This window comes from Myotis myotis, unplaced genomic scaffold (assembly GCF_014108235.1).
Source record: "Myotis myotis isolate mMyoMyo1 unplaced genomic scaffold, mMyoMyo1.p scaffold_m19_p_3, whole genome shotgun sequence".
Taxonomy (NCBI): Eukaryota; Metazoa; Chordata; class Mammalia; order Chiroptera; family Vespertilionidae; genus Myotis; species Myotis myotis.
In genome coordinates this window covers 80640264-80660112 of record NW_023416335.1, presented here as the reverse complement: position 1 = coordinate 80660112, position 19849 = coordinate 80640264, and the positions used below count along the sequence as shown (strand labels likewise).

Below are 19849 nucleotides of genomic sequence, written 5' to 3'. Positions count from 1 at the left end.
GCTGGCTTCCTCATGTTCTGTATGTATTTCTGTTCCTTTTGCATTCATGCCTTTGTTCATAGTATTTCTTTTTTTCCATTTGAGCATTATAACCCCCTATGCAGTTGTCAAGTGCTCCACTTATTTTGGCAGTAAATTATATGCTATTTTGAGTTGCAACATTTTCCTTCTTATATTTAAATATTGTCTCCATGTTTAGAATGCAAATTTGTTGGAAATAAAGATGAACCAATGTTTGCTTATAAATGAGTTATTTGAAACTTAGAATGTGTTTTTAATAGATAAAAAGGATATTTCATAAGTGGTGGTCATGCTTTCAAACTAGTTCCTGAAGGGTCATTTAACCCCTGTCATAACTGAAGTGTAATATTAATAATAGCAGATCAGAGTTTCATAGAACTATGAAATACATGAGGAAGGAGAAATCAATTCATTCTTTCTACCTTAGGACATACAGAAATGACCTTAAAAGAAATGTTGAAATAAGCAAAAAATAGTATGCCTTTTGCATCCTCCCAACATCCATTTTGAACCCTTTGTTAATGTCATAGAGTCCCCTTCTCTGCTCCCTTAGGTGCTTAGGGCCACTATACTGCTCTTATCACTCGCTGTGACATTTCAAAGAGCTAGTTGCTTCAAAAGTTATTTACTCTGGTTTTCATTGAAAAACCTTATCTCCTAATGTTAGTGATCTACGTTAGGAATTAGGCCAGTAATAATCTGATTTATTAAATTCATTCTATTATACAGGCCACATCTTCGTTCTCTGTTAAGCTTTTTTTTTTTTCATTTTGAAGAGGCTGACTTTTTTTTTTTAATATATTTTATTGATTTTTTACAGAGTGGAAGGGAGAGGGATAGAGAGTCAGAAACATTGATGAGAGAGAAACATCGATTGGCTGTCTCCTGCACGTCCCCCACTGGGGATGTGCCCGCAACCAAGGTACATGCCCTTGACTGGAATCGAACCTGGGACCCTTCAGTCCGCAGGCCGACGCTCTATCCACTGAGCCAAACGGTTAGGGCATTGAAGAGGCTGACTTTTAATAATTACTGGTATTTGTTACATATTCATATGTGTTGGACCTGTACTAAGTGCTTTAGAATAATTTTCTAATTGAATCCTCATAACAACCTTAAAGATGAAGGCATTATTATTGTCATTTTAAAGATGAGAAACTGAGGCCCAAAGAGATTAAGAAGTTTCTCAAGGTCACATAGCTAATAAATGGGAGCCTGATATGTCTGATTTCAGAGCTTATAAACTTTGCCATTACATTATGCTTTCTGCCAAGATCATTTTAAATTCAAGTTAGCAAGTATTTATTGGTATTTACATTTCCTAAGTTCTGTACTAGCAACTCTGCTATTGGGATTTGGGGAAGTATAAGAAAACAAGTAAATTATTCTGGCAGTATGGGGGAAGGATTCTGAACAGCAAGCTACTACCCAAGTGACTTGTTGACATCTCTGTGGGTCCGCAGCCTAATTGCCCATTAATCTTTTTCAGTATTTCAAAAGCCATAGTTTACTTAAAGCTCCAAGCATTTTCAGGATATATTAACAGTTCAGCTTTGTATAAACAGAAAAAAATTAAAAAACAGTTTATTGTACATAAGGGCTATTTTTAAGTCGAGAGTGACCTGTATTATGTTATATCCTTCCTTCATTTAACCTCCACCTCCCCCCAAAAACATGTATACACAGCTTTTAGTACAGTGAAAACACTTTAATTGATAAACATTTTTATAGATTAAAAAGACTATCTTCAAGAATGTTTTAAATGTTAATTGGTTTCTATTTATTTTTATTTGTAATTCAGTAACAGTGCATATTTATTTAAGTTTGGCCTTGTCCTTCAGGAATAATGAATTCTGCTATGATAACCATCTAAAGGGACTTGCAGCAAGTTGAAACAAGACTCTTAACAGGCTGTCTTTGCCTTTTAATAGGCACAGTCATTGGCAGCATCACTTTCTACCAGACAGCTGTTGCGAATTTCTCGTCGGCTGTCACAGTACCCTAATGAAAATCTTCACAGTGCTGTCACTAAAGCCTGCCTTTCCAGGTAACCATATTCTCCTGTCTTACTGAATTCAGGTTTCTGCATCTTTGCTAAAATAGTAACATAAGTTTAATTAATAGTCTGTAAAAGTATTGTTCTGAATATGTAGCTGTTTCAGCCTTATGTTCAACTTTCAGAACATATCTTATGTAGGTATAACAACAATTTTAAGAGGTACTTTATAGATAAGAAAACTTCTTAAGTCACATGAGGGAAGGCGGGGTCACATAGTGGTAAATAAGTAAAAGTATGTTTGAGAATTGAACACCAGGATCATGTGTTTTCTGAGTTAGTGTTCTTAATTATTATACTTAACTAGAGGCTTGGTGCACAAAATTCGTGCATGGGGTTTGGGGGTTCTCTCAGCCCAACCTGCACCCTCTCCAATCCGGGACCCCTTGGAGGATGTCTGACTGCCAGTTTAGGCCCGATCTCCTTGTGTTGTGACTTGAATTTGTTCTCTCGTAGTGTAGCCATCCATAATGAGGCTCCTCTCCAGTGTCTTTATAGTAATTCTTTGAATAACTAGTAATTATGAGAAATAATAAATTCCCTTTAAATTAAAAGAACATTAGCAGGAAGAGACTGGACAAAAATCATAGACCTATGGATGAGGACAGTGGGAGGGGTAAGGGCCGAGGGTGGGGTGGGAACTGGGTGGAGGAGAGCTATGGGGGAAAAAAAAGAGGAACAACTGTAATAATCTGAACAATAAAGATTTAATTAAAAAAAAAAAAGAACATTAGACTTCCAAAGGAAAATTAGGAAAAATGCTTTAAGAGCTTCTTTTTCAGGGTTATAAAATGAAGAAAATATAGACAGAGAAATAGGTAGATTCATTATGTACCCAGTATTTTTTTAGTCAGACTTTGTTAATAGAAATAAATAGTCAATGCTAAGCAATGTAAACCACTTTTGGAGCCTAATACTTTGGATATATTAGAATGAAATAATCACATTTTATGGGTCTTGATATACACCCTGGTAGTTAAATCAACTTTCAATCTCCTTTATTAAAAAAGCAAATAAAAATAAATCAAGTAATGTTAATTGATCAAATATGCACATATAAATTTTAGGTAACCACAAAAAGAATGGAAATGGATCCAGTAGAGGTGGAAATAAGCAAATAGAGAAAACTTGACTCTGTAACCTTCCAAAAGTAAATAGGTGATGCATACACAAAATAGTTATTTGACTTATTTGCAAAGGGTCATGGAATGGTAACAAAATAGAGTTTTATTGTGGTTAGTTAATAACACTGGAAAAATGAGCTATTTAATTCAGTGAAATATTTATGAGTATGGAAAGTAAGCATTTTTTAGTTTTTCAAGTTTTTAAGTATGAAATATTTCAAACATACAGAAAAGATGCTCAACTTCATTATTGACAAAATAAATGAAATTAAGATGATAGCTATCATTTTATACTTTTTTACCTGTAAAAATTAATTTTTTCATGAGTGGAAGGAAGTAAACTTTTTTTTGTTGTTTATTTTTTCTTTATTGTTTAAGATATTACATATGTGTCCTTATCCCCCTATTCCCCCCCACCCACCTCCACTCGTGCCCTCACCCTCCTCGTGCCTATGTCCTTTGGTTATGCTTATATGCATGCATACAAGTCCTTTGGTTCTTTGGTTGATCTCTCTCCCTTCCCGCCATCCTCCCCTGCCTTCCCTCTGAGGTTTGACTGTCTGATGAATGATTCTCTGTCTCTGGATCTGTTTTTGTTCATCAGTTTATGTTGTTCATTATATTCCACAAATGAGTGAGATCATGTGATATTTGTCTTTCTCTGACTGGCTTATTTCACTTAGCATAATGCTCTTCAGATCCATCCATGCTGTTGCAAATGGTAGGAGTTCCTTCCTTTTTACAACAGCGCAGTATTCCATCGTGTAGATGTACCACAGTTTTTTAATCCACTCAAGCTATATTACAAAGCCATTCTTCTCAAAACTGCCTGGTACTGGCACAAGAACAGACATATAGACCAATGGAATAGAGAACCCAGAAATCGACCCAAACCACTATGCTCAATTAATATTTGACAAAGGGGACAAGAGCATACAATGGAATCAAGACAGTCTCTTCAATAAATGTTGTTGGGAAAATTGGACAGATACATGCAAAAAAATGAAACTAGACCATCAACTTATACCATACACAAAAATAAACACAAAAGGATAAAGGACTTAAGCATAAGATAGGAAACCATAAAAATCCTAGAGGAATCCACAGGCAGCAAAATCTCAGACATATGCCGAAGCAATATCTTCACCAATACAGCTCCTAGGGCATTGGAAACTAAAGAGAAAATAAACATATGGGACTACATCAAAATAAAAAGCTTCAGCACAGCAAAAGAAACCATCGACAAAACAACTAGGAAGCCCACTGCATGGGAGAACATATTTGGCAATGTTATCTCCGATACGGGTTTAATCTCCAACATTTACAGGGAGCTCATACAACTTAACAAAAGGAATGTAAACAACCCAATCAAAAAATGGGCAATGGACCTAAATAGATACTTTTCAAAAGAAGACATACAGAAGGCCAAGAGACACATGAAAACATGCTCAAAATCACTAATCATCCGTGACATACAAATCAAAACGACAATGAGGTACCACCTCACACCTGTCAGAATGGCTATCATCAACCTATCAACAAATGACAAGTGCTGGCAAGGATGTGGAGAAAAAGGAACCCTCATGCACTGCTGGTGGGAATGCAGACTGGTGCAGCCACTGTGGAAAATACTGTTTTGGAGTTTCCTCAAAAAATTAAAAATTTAACTCCCATTTGACCCAGGGATCCCACTACTAGGAATATATCCCAAGAAACTAGAAACACCAATCAGAAAGGATATATGCACCCCTGTATTCATAGCAGCACAATTTACCATTGCTAAGATTTGGAAACCACCTAAGTGCCCATCAGCAGGAAGTAAACTTTTATTACTGCCCTCGTTTCATAACTTTGGGGTTGATCATACAGTATCTTTATGCCAAAATATATTAATACCATATCATGTGACAATTCTACTTTTTGATATTACCTCATAGATAGACTTATATGTATCTATAAGGAGGCATGTAGAAGAGAGAGAAACATTTATCAGTTGGCTCGCAAACACGACCCAAGCAGGGATCAAACCCGCAACCTTGATATGAGCCGACTAGGAATTGAACCCGCTACCTTTTAGTATATGGGACAACACTCCAACCAACTGTACTACCCAGCCAGGGCACCTTAAGTTATCTTAAATATTTCAGTACTGTTTATATATTTAACATTTAAAATCACAGTTGTAAATTAATTAACGTGTAAGTAATTAATGTGTAAAAAGGCTGCTGGACATCCACTGAGCCCCAGTCTTTTTCTCTCACTCTTACTACTAATACTTCTCCCCTCAGGGCTAGTAATTTGGAAGTATCCCCTATCCTTGTTCTAGCTTCTCATGCTACCATCCTGAGAAATCCTTTTATTCTTTAATCTGAAGGTCCTATTCCATACCTGTGACAAAGACACAGTTATTTGAGTTAGCTTAGGGCAACTGCTTCTGTTTCTGGGTTTCTCAGAATATGTTGAATCTTTCTTTTGTTTTTCTTATAATCAAGACCTACCAAAACTAGAAACTTTCCAATTCTTTTTTTGCTGGGAGTAAATAATAATAATAGTAATGTTTATTTTTAAAAGACACTATAATGCTCGTATGACTGATAAATGCAGAGTGTTATTTGGACAAAAATACATATAGAATAGATAAGCAGGTACATATTTTAAATGGAAGGAAGAATCAAGTTGGATAATATTAAACTTACTCAATAATATGTGTTAGAAAGTAAAAGAAACCTCATTAATCCACTTTCACTAATTTGAATTTGTGGTTGCCAACTTGGAGCAGGTTAAAGTACATTATTGCATTATTGTTTTATCTATTTAAGAAAATTTGATAAGCCAGTTAAATGATAAACAAGATTTATGAAGTATACTAAATCCATTTTCAAAAGCAAATTATCTATCTTGTCCTGCAAAATGTTGTATATAAATGAAGAATACTAATTACAAATGAGTTTTACTTATTAAAAGGAGATTCAATAAACATATACTTTATTGTCACATGTACATGTAATTTATTTACTATTTGTATTTCACACTTCCAGATTGAACTTCCTTAATTGGTTGTAATTACCGTGTGTGTGTGTGTATGTGTGTGTGTGTGTGTGTGTGTGTGTACACATGTCAAAAGATATTTAGGGATCACAGAAAGCTTTGACTTTGTCACTAATCGCCCCCCTCCTCCCACCCCACCCCACAGGTTTTTACCAAGCCTTGCAAGGTCAGCATTAGAAAAAAATCTGGCAGATGCTTCAATAGAAATAAGTACTGATGATAATCTAGAACCAGAACTGGAGGATTACAAATGTAAGTATTTGGTTTCTTTCCCTTTTAAGTGAAATAACTATCGAATGTTTTCTGTTATCAACTTTAAATTAAAAAATGACTGTTTTTCATTTATTTTATTTTATTTAGGGTTGAAAAAAATGAATCTTTAAAAAAATTTTTTTTAAAATTTAATTTGAAACCCACTTAAAAGAGTACTTCCTTTATTTCCATACCAGAGACAGGTCCTCCCCCCATGCCCACTCCCACTCCTCCAAGAGTTACTGTTGAGGTGAACATGTTAAAGTCTCTCAGAATTTCTGCTGTAAATAAACTTAGTGGTTTTATTTAACCTTTTATCCAACTATATTCCACCTTAGCATCTAAAATTCTGTTTTCCTTGCACAACATTTACATTTTGAGGACCAGATGTGTCTAATGGGAAGTGATTCTAGGTTGAGATAGACTAAAATAATATTCAGAGTACTATTCCATACGTTCCTAATATTCCATGTCCACATATTGTCTTTTTTGGTACTTTTTTCCTGAAGAGCCATATGTATAATTTTGAATTGGGGGGAGATTTAACTCTTCCTATGAAAGATCCTCATTCTTCAATTAGAGCACAATGAAAGGTTCTATGATTTTTGAGGTATTAATGACCTGTTTTATCAAAACATGCAATGTGTGCCCATTCTCCAAAGGGAACTATTGGTGTTTTCTTTGAAGTCGTTGTTTTTTAATTGTTGGGGATACACTGAATTTGATATTAAGAAAATAAGATGACTTTTTCAAAAGTAAAATGATAAGCTCTGCATACTGATGGATCTGAGTATAGGTACACAGAGCCAGTTCAGAGACAGGATAATTTTTATACTTTTTAGACTGTAATGTTATTTGATTGAGTTTTTTGACATATACAAAGAAAGACTGCATCATTCAGACTATAGATTGTTTAGTTTTGGTAACAGGGCAGTGTTAGCTGTCCCATCTAAGCTTTGTGTAGAGGATAAGGGACCTAAGTCAAGAGGCTTTTGATTGCTCTGATTCCATTCATCTTTAATGTTCTCTCTTTTGGAAAATTCATTTAATTCACTTTACTTTTTTTAAAACATAATTTTAGTGATTTGAGTAAGGAAGGAAGAGAGAGAAAGAGATAGAAAACATCAATGATGAGAGAGAATCATGGATCGGCTGCCTCCTGCACGTCCCCTACTGGGGATTCAGCCTGCAACCCTCGCATGTGCCCTGACCGGGAATCAAACCTTGATCTCCTGGTGCATAGGTCAATGGTCAAACACTAAGCCACGCCAGCTAGGCTAATTCATTTCTTTGTTTAGGGACCATGCTCACCAAGCAACATTCTGATACGAATTTAGCTTTTTTAATGCAGGTCTTCCTCTAGATCAGCGGTTCTCAACCTGTGGGTGGCGACCCCTTTGGGGGTCAAATGACCCTTTCACAGGGGTCGCCTAAGACCATCAGAAAACACATATATAATTACATATTGTTTTTGTGATTAATCACTATGCTTTAATTATGTTCAATTTGTAAAAATGAAAATACATCCTGCAGATCAGATATTTACATTATGATTCATAACAGTAGCAAAATTACAGTTATGAAGTAGCAACGAAAATAATTTTATGGTTGGGGGTCACCACAACATGAGGAACTGTATTAAAGGGTCACGGCATTAGGAAGGTTGAGAACCATTGCTCTAGATAATATGCTGATAGGATAACCAGTATGTCATATAGTCCATATGAAAGTTGCAGTTTTCATTGCAATGTAATACTTTGCAATTCTGGCTTTATATATAAAAATTGCATATAGATCAGAATTTATGTCTTTAATAATTTCCTGAAAGTTAGATTTGTCCTCTGTTGTGAGGACAAAATCAGGTTTTGAGCCTACCAGTCTGAGGACTTAACAGATTTATAATAATAATGCCTCCTCTGAGATTTCTTAGATCGTTAGCCAGATTTCTCCCAGGGAACTATAATATCACCATGCTCTTTTTTATCTTGAAATTTTAACAATAAATATGGGTTCGTTGAATTAAATTGTACTAATGCCCTAAATCAGTGGTCGGCAAACTGTGGCTTGCGAGCCACATGCGGCTCTTTGGCCCCTTGAGTGTGGCTCTTCCACAAAATACCGACTTCTGCGCATGGACCACGAAGTTTCCATCGTACTGTACATGTGCGCCCGCATGTGGTATTTTGTGGAAGAGCCACACTCAAGGGGCCAAAGAGCCGCATGTGGCTCGCCAGCTGCAGTTCGCCAACCACTTCCCTAAATGTACTAAGTAAATATATCGATAAACTAAACCATAGATGATATCTGATTATTGTTTGAATCTGAAATTATGTGTGTCATCTCAACATACAAGTATATAGTAAATTCACTTCCACAGTCCTGGTCTTTCCTTTTACAGTTTTATATTTGGTCTATTTCAGAGACCTGATGGTAGTAAAATAAAATAAATCCTTAGCGACAGCTTATAGTTCTTTTCTCTATGGAACTTGTAGACAAAAGGCAATGGTGAGGATCTACTGAAAAATGAGGTCTACTGTGCTGTGTGGCAAGTGTGTAGCACCCAGCAGTGATTAAGCAGGGTGACAGTTTAATTATTTTTAGCTTAAAATTGTTCACGGTGCTACACAGACGCAAATGTTGCTTTTTCACCTTGTCTTTTAAAATGCTTTAGCACACAAATAGAAACTTTCTTATTAAAAGTAGGGAGGGAAAAGATGGGTCAGTTATTTTAGGATTATAATTGTCTACCTGCTTGCTAGGGTATTTCCATAGGATGGAATATTATTTGGAGTCAAAGATTGAACTACCCCACATGGCAGAAAGAACATTAGTTCTATTTTTAGCTGTATCCATTCTAACTTATTTTTTTTTTTACCTTCTTCATAATTCTTGTCTCATTATTAGGAAAATAAAATGAAATTATATGAGAAAACAATAAGCTGAAGCTCCTAGTTTGGGATCTGGCACGTAGATGGTTCTGAGTGAATGATAGCTTCTATTATTGTAATCATCAGAATTACTGCAACTATTACTATTAGTATTATTATTATTATGTTTTAACCTTTTTAAAAATCTACTTTTATTGATTTCAGAGAGGAGGGGAGAGAGAGATAGAAACATCAATGATGAGAGAGAATTATTGATTGGCTGCCTTCTGCACACCCCACACTGGGGATCCAGCTTGCAACCCAGGCATGTGCCCTGATCAGAATTGAACCGTGACCTCCTGGTTCATAGGTCAATGTTCAACCACTGAGCAACACCAGCCAGGCAGTTTATTATTATTGACCTTGGCATCTATTAGACAGTGAACATATATGCCTGGTTACTGTAGAGAATATACATGAAAGATGTTCCTTGACTTCAAGAAACTTAATATTTAGTTTCCTGGCTTCAAGGAGCTAGGATTCTATTCTAGACCAACTATAAGAGACATTGCAATAATAATTAATTATCACAAAATTGTGTAGCACCTGGGGTGCTTATTGGAAAATACATTTCTCCTGGATCATCTCTGAATATAGTAATTTGGGAGGCCTGGCATGGATTGGTTCATTTTTATCTTTGACTAGCTATCTAGGGGATTCTCATATGGGGTTTTGAATGAGTGGGTTCTGAAAAAATTATATTCAAGTACTTCAGAGCTTTTGAATGTGTATTTGGCTTATATATGTGTGATAGTCTTGGACTGAACAAGCTTATTACGGTTACTTGACTGAGATCTGAGTTTTGTTTTCTCTCAATTTTATCTATATGCTGTTTGCTACATACATTGTTTTAATTATATTTTACCAGAGGCTCAGGGGGGCCCTCAGCCTGAGAGGGCATAGGCCAGGACCCCTTGGGGGATGTCCCTAGGGGATCAAGCCTAAGCTGGCAGTCAGACATCCCTCTAGCAGCCCGGGAGCCCTCAGGGGGTATCCAACGGATGGCTCAGGCCCGCTCCCCATGGGCAGGCCTACACCATCCTTAGTGCTGCCTAGGAGGTGGGAGATGCTCCGCTACCACTGCTGTGCTCGCAGCCCTCAGCTGTGCTTGTGGCTGAGTGGCGCTCCCCCTGTGGGAGCACACTGACCACCAGGGGGAAGCTCCTGCGTTGAGTGTCTGCACTCTGGTGGTCAGTGTGCGTCATAGTGACCGGTCATTTCTGGTTGGTCCCCCGTTAGGGTCAATTTGCATATTACCCTTTTATTATATAGGATTATATTTTGGATCATTGAAAGCTTTTTGTAGAGCTTTAAGCTTTTTATGTAAAGCTAAAAACTCTCTAGCGAGTAAAACACCTTCAAGGTTTTTATTACCATACCACCTTAAAGCTTATTTCTTTTATATGTTAAATTAAAATTCCTTGACGAATCCACAGGATATTAAAGATGCTGCATTGCATTTTGTATGGGCTGAATTTGACTTCTGTGAGGACAATTCTGCAGGTAATTCTCTGTCCTGTGTGAAATTTTTAGGTGAAATAGCATCTGGCTCTCTGAGAATTGGCGCTATTAGTACACCAATCTATAATGCCCACGAGAAAATGAAAGTGCCTGATGTTCTGTTCTACGACAACATTCAGGTAAAATCCCTGCTTTGCATTCATGGATAAATCACCACTTACATTGTAGTAGTTCATTCTGATTCAAGTGAAACTGTTTAATTATTTTTATAATTTGCTAAATTCAATTCAGATGATGCAAAGTGAAGTGTTTAAACACCTTCCATTAATGCATTATGATGCTGGAAGAGCTGCTGCTATAAGTAGAGTATAATAAATTTTATATGCATACATATACTATACTTCAGGTTAATAAAATGAATAGATTATTAAATTAAAAACAAAGTAGAATATCCTCTCTTTTGCTTTCCTATTGGTTAAATAATTTTAGTTTAAAGAAGGATGTGTCCTATGCATTCTTTTTTTTTATCCTCAGCTGAAGATGTGCTTATTAATTTTTAGAGAGAGAGAGAGAGAAGAACATCAATGTGAGAGTGAAACATTGATCAGTTGCCTCCTGAATGGTCCCCAATCAGGGTTCAAACCCACAACCTAGGTATGTGCCGTGACCAGAATAGAACCTGCTACTTGTTGGTGTACACAACACTCTAACCAACTGAGCCACCTGGCTGGAGCTGTCCAGTGCATTCTTTCCTTCATATTCTTTTCCTTTTTTGGAAAAATTTTAGTATTTTTCCAGCCTTTACTTTTCCTTCTTTTTTTTTTTTTTTTTTTTTTTTTTTAAGGGAAGACAGTAGACAATTTCCACTTGCAAAACCTATAATTATGGTCCTTCTGTTAAGACAGAAATAAGTTTGTACACAGAATGCTTTATTGTAGATGTTTACTTTAATAAGATTTTTTTCCAGAGGAAATCACTCATAATTAAATAGTTTTTCCTTTCCAGATTTTCTGTCAATTGGTTATTTATTTTATAATAAAACACATACTAAAATTTTTTCTGTAATATTTGGTCACTAATCTGCATGTAAATAATAGCCTTACATTTACAACGTATGTTAGAAAAACTACCTACTGTTTTCACTATATTAAGGATTTAGAGATATTGAAGTAAAATTCCTTTTATCTGCCACTTTCCAACTCTATTTGTTGTTCAATTAGTGTTCTAATTTATATCCCTATGTTATATTAACAACATTGAAGTTATCTAGGCAAATACTTCTTTCTCAATAAGAATATTAATGAAATATTCTGAAATCTGTTAAAATTTTAGTTATCATTTATAGCATAGCAAAAGGCATAACCCAATTTGCTTTTTATTCATTATGTAGCCAGTTAACTAATATAGATTTTACTTTCTTCCAGAGCATTAATGTTCTTATATAAGCAGTAGTCAAATGAACAGAAAATAAAGTTACTTATAAGACACAAAGGCCGAAACCGGTTTGGCTCAGTGGATAGAGCGTCGGCTTGTGGACTGAAAGGTCCCAGGTTCGATTCCGGTCAAGGGCATGTACCTGGGTTGCGGGCACATCCCCAGTAGGAGATGTTCAGGAGGCAGCTGATCGATGTTACTCTCTCATCGATGTTTCTAACTCTCTATCTCTCTCCCTTCCTCTCTGTAAAAAATCAATAAAATATTTAAAAAAAAAAAAAGACACAAAGGAAGAAAAAATTTTTCCTGTCAATAAAGACAAAAACATAATTGTAAGGAAAATATACTATTTTGAAGTATTGATATCACACTCTGTCCTTGTAGTAGAAAAGAGTAAAGAAAAAAGAATTAGGAAACTTTGATATAAGTGAAAATTTGAAAAACTCCATGGTAGCAAACATTTAAAAGACTTGCCAGCTTACAAGAATGTAGGATTCAGTAGCAGCGAAGGCCATGTGTCTTTGAACATAGTGTCTGTTGCCATGGTGCTTATGACATAGACATTGAGGTCCACAGGGCTGCTGTGAACTTTACACAGTGGCCCTGAGGGACTTTCTGTAGCCTGGCTCCAAACATACCTTCTTTTCATAAAGCATTACGAATTAGCTCTTAATGAAAATGTTTAGCTGTACCAATTCTAGGGACAGTGTCTTGATTAAATTTGCTTTTGTTGCATTCATTACTGTTTCCTTTTATGCCACACTCCATCTTTGAAGCAGTAGTTTTCAGTGTTTCTTGAGTATTTAGGTGCTTCTTTCTCCTCTTGTTCTATGCCCTGTGGTCCTCTTACCACGTTATGTTGAAACTGATTTTTTAAATGTGTTTTTCAACATTTCCAGGAAACATTATAGTGCCTGGCATGAAGTGACTGCTGAATAAATATCTGTTGAGCTAATTAATGAAAGGATGAATAAGATTTTAAGTGTTCATAATCAGGAATATTATTTCATTAAATCTGTGACTAAGGAATATTACACTTGCAGCATTAAGGAAGAGAAATTACAGGAGAGTTTAATAGCCTTTTAATAAGCGTAATGAGCTTTAGATCTGAAAAAGTTAAACAATATCTCCCATATGTCAAGCCTTGTCAGAAGGTATTAGAATACTGAGATGAAAATACACACATGTACGCGCACGCACACACATACACATAGTTGTGTGCACACACATGTACACAGTTCCAGAGCTGGGTCTGTCAAGGGGGGAGAAAGACATATAAGTACACATAGTTACTCCACAGTAAGATGGAGGTGCACGCAGGTTACCATGGTAGCATTGAGGAGAGGCTGGTCCCAGATTGGAATGATCATGGAAAATGAGTTAACCAGGCAAAGTTGAGAGAGTCTCTCAGGCAGAGAGACTAGCATTTGTAGAAACATGACTATGTGAGAGAGTAACCAATTTAGGGAGCTACATATAATTAATTGTCATTGGCATAGAGCTGAGGTTGCAAATGGAAGAGTGATACGAGATGAGGCTGATGAGTTAGGAAAGAGTCACATCTTCTGGACCTTGCTAATTAAGGAATTTGGATGCTATTCAGAAGAAGTGAGGAAGCCACTGAAAGTTTTTAAGCACATTTCCTCTTTTGCTAGCTTTGCATTCACTCTTTAAAGTTGTCTGTAAGTTGGGACCAAGGCAGAGAGAGACCAGGAAGCTGTTGTAATAGTTCAGGTGAAAGTCATGAAGGATCTAAACAAGGCAGTGCCTGTGGGGACAGAGTAGAATGGATACATGGCAGGGCTGTTTAGGCGGTAGAGTCAGTGGAACTTTGTGTGAGATGAAAGACAAAGATTCTCCCCCCAGAAGCACATGGTCTGGTGGAAAAGTTAAAAAATAAATAAAGAGAAAGCTATTTTAAATTGTGCCCATGACTAGAAGAACACAGTGTAGGAGAAGGAGAGTGATAGGAGATGAGACTGAGACTAAATAAGTTAAGGAGTGACCTTTGATTCTAAGGTATTAGGAGTCTTTTAAGGAATTTTGAAGAGAGAAGTGACATGATTTTGAACAACAAAGTGACATTCAGTACAGGCATACTTCGGAGATATTGTGGGTTTGGTTCCAAACCACCGCAATAAAGGATATACCAATAAAGCAAGTCATAGTCCTTTTGCTGATGGAGAGTTTTACCTTCAATTTGTTAAAAAAAAAAAAAAAAAAAAAAAAAAAAAAAAAAAAAGAGCTATGCTTGTACTGTAGAGAGCGTGTTGGCTCAAGTAGAGACTTAAGTTAGAGAAGCCAAAATGGCTTATAAAAATCTAGGCCAGAGATCATAAAAACCTGAAGGAAAACTGTGGGAATAAAAAGGAAAGGATAGATATACTTGACGTTTTGGTGGCCCAGTAGCTTAGACTTGGTGTTTAATTGACTCTTGATAAGGGAGGAGCCAGGTGGTGGAAAATGATACTATTAATCAGGATAAAAGATACAGGATAAAGAATGACTTTGAGAAGAAAGTAATGAGCCAACTTTTGGATATATTGAGTTTGAGGAGACTGGGAAATAACCTAGTAGTTCAGTAGTTACTCAGAAGTACAGGGCTAGAGTTGAGGAAAAAAGTCTTGCTGTTGAAGATCAGTGTAGAGTTGGTAGTTGAAGCCATGGGATGGATGAGAAAGGAGTTAGGAGAGTAGGGTCTGAAGTAGCTCTTCAGTTACTGGAGTGGGGCTCCCTTACTCTGCACATGGCCCTTTCTTGGTCCTCAAGTGGATGCCATGTTAGAATAGACACAATCTCCTGTGCCCTATCCTGTCACCCCCCCTCATCCCAAGAAAGCATGTAAAAAGATGGAGAGAGAACAGATGAAGGAACATAGGGAAAATTTAAGGAATTACTACAAGAAGAGCCAATTCAGAAGACTATGGATAGGAATTTTAGAGAGATAGGAAGTAATCTGTAGAGACAGAACTTGGAGAGGAGACTTCTAAGGAATTGTCTGTGGTAGTAAGGGGGCCAAGAGGCTATGAGAAGAATGATGTAGGCAGTGACCTGAGCCTTAGCTAATATTTGATTTGAATAATCTAGTTAGATGTAATGAAGCGTGAAGTAGAAGGACATAAGAAAAAATAGACTATAGATATAGCTTGGGTTATTTTTCATTTACTTACATTGCCTTTTTGCCTGGCTATACAGGTGTTCATTCCAATTTTTCTATCTATTTATGCAGATTAGCCCATTTATTTCTGGGAGAATTTAATGTTATCTGGAAGTTGATATTGAATTTTCATCTTAGTCAGAAGGAAGAGGTCTCCAGACCACATTATAACTAGAACCAGATTAAGAGTGTTCTAGGACTCCTTTGGAACTAAGGTAACCATATACCTTGGTTTGCATGTTGTCTCAGCATAAATATTGATAATGTCTCTTTTTATTCTTAAAAGTGATCCAGGAGGGACAATACATTGGCATAACCCTACTCCAAGCCTTCTTAAAATTCTAGCTCCATGGTGTATCTGAAAGCATTTTAAAAAATAAAAACCTCCAAGGTAAACATTAAGGAATACTCATCTGTTCTTGAAGAAGGGAAAAAATTTTCTCAATTTTCTCTTGAAGAAAGAAACTCTGAAAGAAAATGTTGCTTAATTTGACAAGTAAAAGGAAAATGTTCTAAATATCAAAAAATACATAAACCACATTGGGAAAAAAAAAAAGCAAGTGACAATCTAGAAAAATATCTGCAGGATATATTAGATACAAAATGAGGAGCCAATTTAAGCAAAAGAGAGAGTCTTAATCAGATTTTAATACTGAAACAATCAGATTCCTTTCTTATCAATTTCATGGCTTCAGTTACCAACTCTACTCTGCTTTTCTTACAACTAGGGAATTCAGTAATTTCAGTACTTATCAGACCTGTATTGTTTTAATACAGAAAACCAGGAGAAAGTATGGATATTAATTGTTCTGGGATAGTTCTCGCCTCCACCCCCACCTTCTGAGCCTTTGTAACCTACTAATAGTTGTCCTATTTTTTGAGATACAAAAGAGCAATGGGATTTCCTTTGTGGTTATTGTGAACCACTTTAATTTTGTTCTTTTATTATTTTGTGTCTTAATTTACATTAAAAATGTGGAAGGTAAAATATATATTTTTAATTCTAAAGCTATTACATCCTTTGAAGGTAATTGTTAAGGATAAATAAGTGTAAAATCTTCCATGGAAATTGCCAATTATTTTATTTTATTTTTTAAATTTGTTTATTGATTAAGGCAGCGGTTCTCAACCTATGGGTCGCAACCCCTTTGGCGGTCGAACGACCCTTTCACAGGGGTCGCCTAAGACCATCCTGCATATCAGATATTTATGATTCATAACAGTAGCAACATTACAGTTATGAAGTAGCAACGAAAATAATTTTATGGTTGGGTCACAACATGAGGAACTGTATTTAAAGGGCCAGAAGGTTGAGAACCACTGGATTAAGGTATTACATATGTGTCCTTATCCTCCCTTTATCCCTCCCATCCCCCCCACTCAAGCCCTCACCCCCCTGTTGTCTGTGTCCATTGGTTAGGCTTATATGCATGCATACAAGTCCTTTGGTTGATCTCTCCCCCTTACCCCCACCCTCCCCTACCTTCCTCTAAAGTTTGACGGTCTGATCGATGTTCCCCCAATTATTTTAGAAAGCTTTTGTATATTTATATAAGCAAGTGTTAATTTAAATACTATATTATAAACCAAGTCTACATTGTTTGATAGCTGAAAAATATATTTGAAATATTGGTGAGTGGCTTAGTTTTGCTCAGGTGTACTATTTCAGGTTTTTAGTATCAGTGACCTAATTGGTTATATAACCGACTTATAACCACAGCATTAATTTTTGTGTTTTTTTCTAATCAAATTGTTTAGGTATTATCTATTATGATAGATGTTTTCCTTTCCATTGAAGACATCACTATAGTTAACTCTTATTTTACCTTGATTGTGCAAAACACAATTAACCTTGTGTTTTCTTTTTCTCTAGCATATGATAGTGATGGAAGATATGCTCAAAGACTTTCTTCTTGGAGAACATCTGTTATTGGTTGGTAACCAGGTAAGTTATGATTATGGCTGGAACTCAAGGTACTAATGAATAAGTGATAGTAACAGTATAAAAGCAGTAAGCTTTTTGTTTTTGTTGGAATAAGTTTTTAGAAATGATTCTTTTTTTTCTTATCTAAATGACTAGTTTAATTAAATGATGAAGGTCTTCTACCTTCTAAATTTTAGAGTCACCTCAGGGTTAAAATCACCCCCAATTTAATCACCCACCAAGTCCTGTCTATTGTACCTCATAAATATCTACTAGCCCATCTCACCATCACCTAGCACCTGGATTATAGCTACAGTTTTCTAATATAGTTCCACCCAGAACTTAGTCCCACTTTGATCTACTCTCTCCTCTGCAGCCAGATTGATACTTGTAAAACTAAAATCTGATTCAGTCTCTCTTTTTTGTTTAAATTGGCTCTGCACTGCCCTTAGGAATAGTCTTCAGTATGGCTTTCAGTGTCCTGCAGGATCTAGGCCAGTGATGGCGAACCTTTTGAGCTCGGCATGTCAGCATTTTGAAAAATCCTAACTTAACTCTGGTGCCGTGTCACATATAGAAATTTTTTGATATTTGCAACCATAGTAAAACAAAGATTTATATTTTTGGTATTTATTTTATATATTTAAATGCCATTTAACAAAGAAAAATCAACCAAAAAAATGAGTTTGCGTGTCACCTCTAACACGCGTGTCATAGGTTCGCCATCACTGACTAGGCTCTGCCACCTTTCTACTCATAAGGCTTGACTCCCTCCTTTCAGGCACTCTATTAGCCAGAGCCTGCAGTTTCTTATCTGGGCTCTAGTCTTTGATGCATGCTCTTCTCTGCATGGAGCACTCCCAGCCCTCTTCCCAGACCCCCTCCCCCTAACTCCAAGGAGGTTTTAGCTAGTCCCTGACTGAGTTAGGTTTCCCCTGCTTCTCTGTGTCTTTCTATCTCCCTGTCATCACACTAGTCATATGTACTGTATTTGTGTGTACAATGATGTCTTTCCAACTTGTCTATATGCTCCTCAAGGGCAGCGACCACACTTCCCTTGCTCATCTCTATATCCTCAGTTTCTAGCGAAGTACCTGCTATATAGTAGATATTCAATATGTGTTTCTGGAGGGAATGGATGAATATTTTATATTTAGGAGGGTTCTGATAATTTTCCTTAATTGAATTGTCAGACTCACAGTAAACAGCACCTTTGGTTTTTTTAAATTGATTTTAACTTAAGGATAACAAGTTTTCAGGAGTTTGGTCTTTATTTTTCCTTTTTTTAACCTATAAAAACAAAACATAGTCCTTATTTAGTTCCTCAGACATACCATTTTAAAGTGCTGACTTTTCTTTTTACAAGAAGTGGGCCAATTGAGTGGTTTACTGGTTGAGTGCACAGGCCTGGCAGTTAACTGGTTAGAGGTCCAATAGCAATACTTTCACAGAGAGCTGTAACTCTGGGCACATTGCTCGTTTTATTGAGGCTCAGTTTCCTTAAATCTAACCTGTAGCACTTTATTGGGTTAATGTAGACATCACATGAGGTAAATCTGTGTATCACTCTACTATTGAAAAGGACTTTAATATTCTCTTGTTTCATTTTTTTCTAAATGATTAAAAGGAAAGTGATAAATTATTCATGGTATTTTTTTACTATTTGAAAAGTTCTACCTACTCTTATATACTGAAAAATCATTTTTCCTGATGAGTTTATATATCACAATAGGAGGAAGATGATCAGTTAATAGTCCAGTATTCAGTCCTTGATATTTCTGAAGCCCAAGGAGTCAGGAGATTCTAAGAGAAATTGACTAAATGTTTTATTTTGTAAATTTGCAACATTTTAATGGAGAAAAACAAATTTGATAGAATCTAGGAGGTGTCCACTTAATAGTTAAGTGGCCCATTCAACTGGACATGGTAACATACTGAGAGTATCAGAGACTGGCAGCATTATCACTAGGAAAGAATAATGCAATACTAATTATTTTTAAATTTCTAGTAATAATTAAGTGCTAATTAGTATTTAGCTAATTAAATGAGGTCTAACTTTGTGCATGCTTACATATACCAGGTCAAGGAGTGAAAATTGGACCAAAGTGGTGGGTTAAAACTACTTAATAGAACTTTTTGAGTACTTTAGCCAATTTCAGTTCCTCTCAAACTTGTTTTCAAAAGCTAATGTTAGTGTTAAGATCTCAGGAAGATTATAGACTCTTTCCCCCCAGCTTTATTAAAGTATAATTGACAAAATTACAATATTTTTAAAGTGTGCAATGTGGTGAATTGGTATATGTATACGTTATTAATAATTACTGCCGGAAGCCGGTCCATCCTTGCTGCTTGACACAGGCGCTGCAGGATAGAAACATCTGCACAGCATATGTTTCAAGGGACCTGGCGTATATAGCATACTGTTCTTACTATGTTTGCTCCCCT

General features: G+C 36.2%; 1 protein-coding gene across 1 annotated transcript in view; it reads left to right on the top strand.

Annotated features, from left to right (window-relative positions):
• VWA8 (von Willebrand factor A domain containing 8) overlaps nucleotides 1–19849 on the top strand; it is a 403894-nt gene that overhangs the window by 142964 nt on the left and 241081 nt on the right. The window contains exons 17-20 of the mRNA XM_036297783.1: nucleotides 1953–2068; nucleotides 6395–6501; nucleotides 10962–11068; nucleotides 17354–17425. Of these exons, the coding sequence (XP_036153676.1) occupies nucleotides 1953–2068; nucleotides 6395–6501; nucleotides 10962–11068; nucleotides 17354–17425 (402 nt within the window). The remainder of the gene's footprint in view (nucleotides 1–1952; nucleotides 2069–6394; nucleotides 6502–10961; nucleotides 11069–17353; nucleotides 17426–19849) is intronic.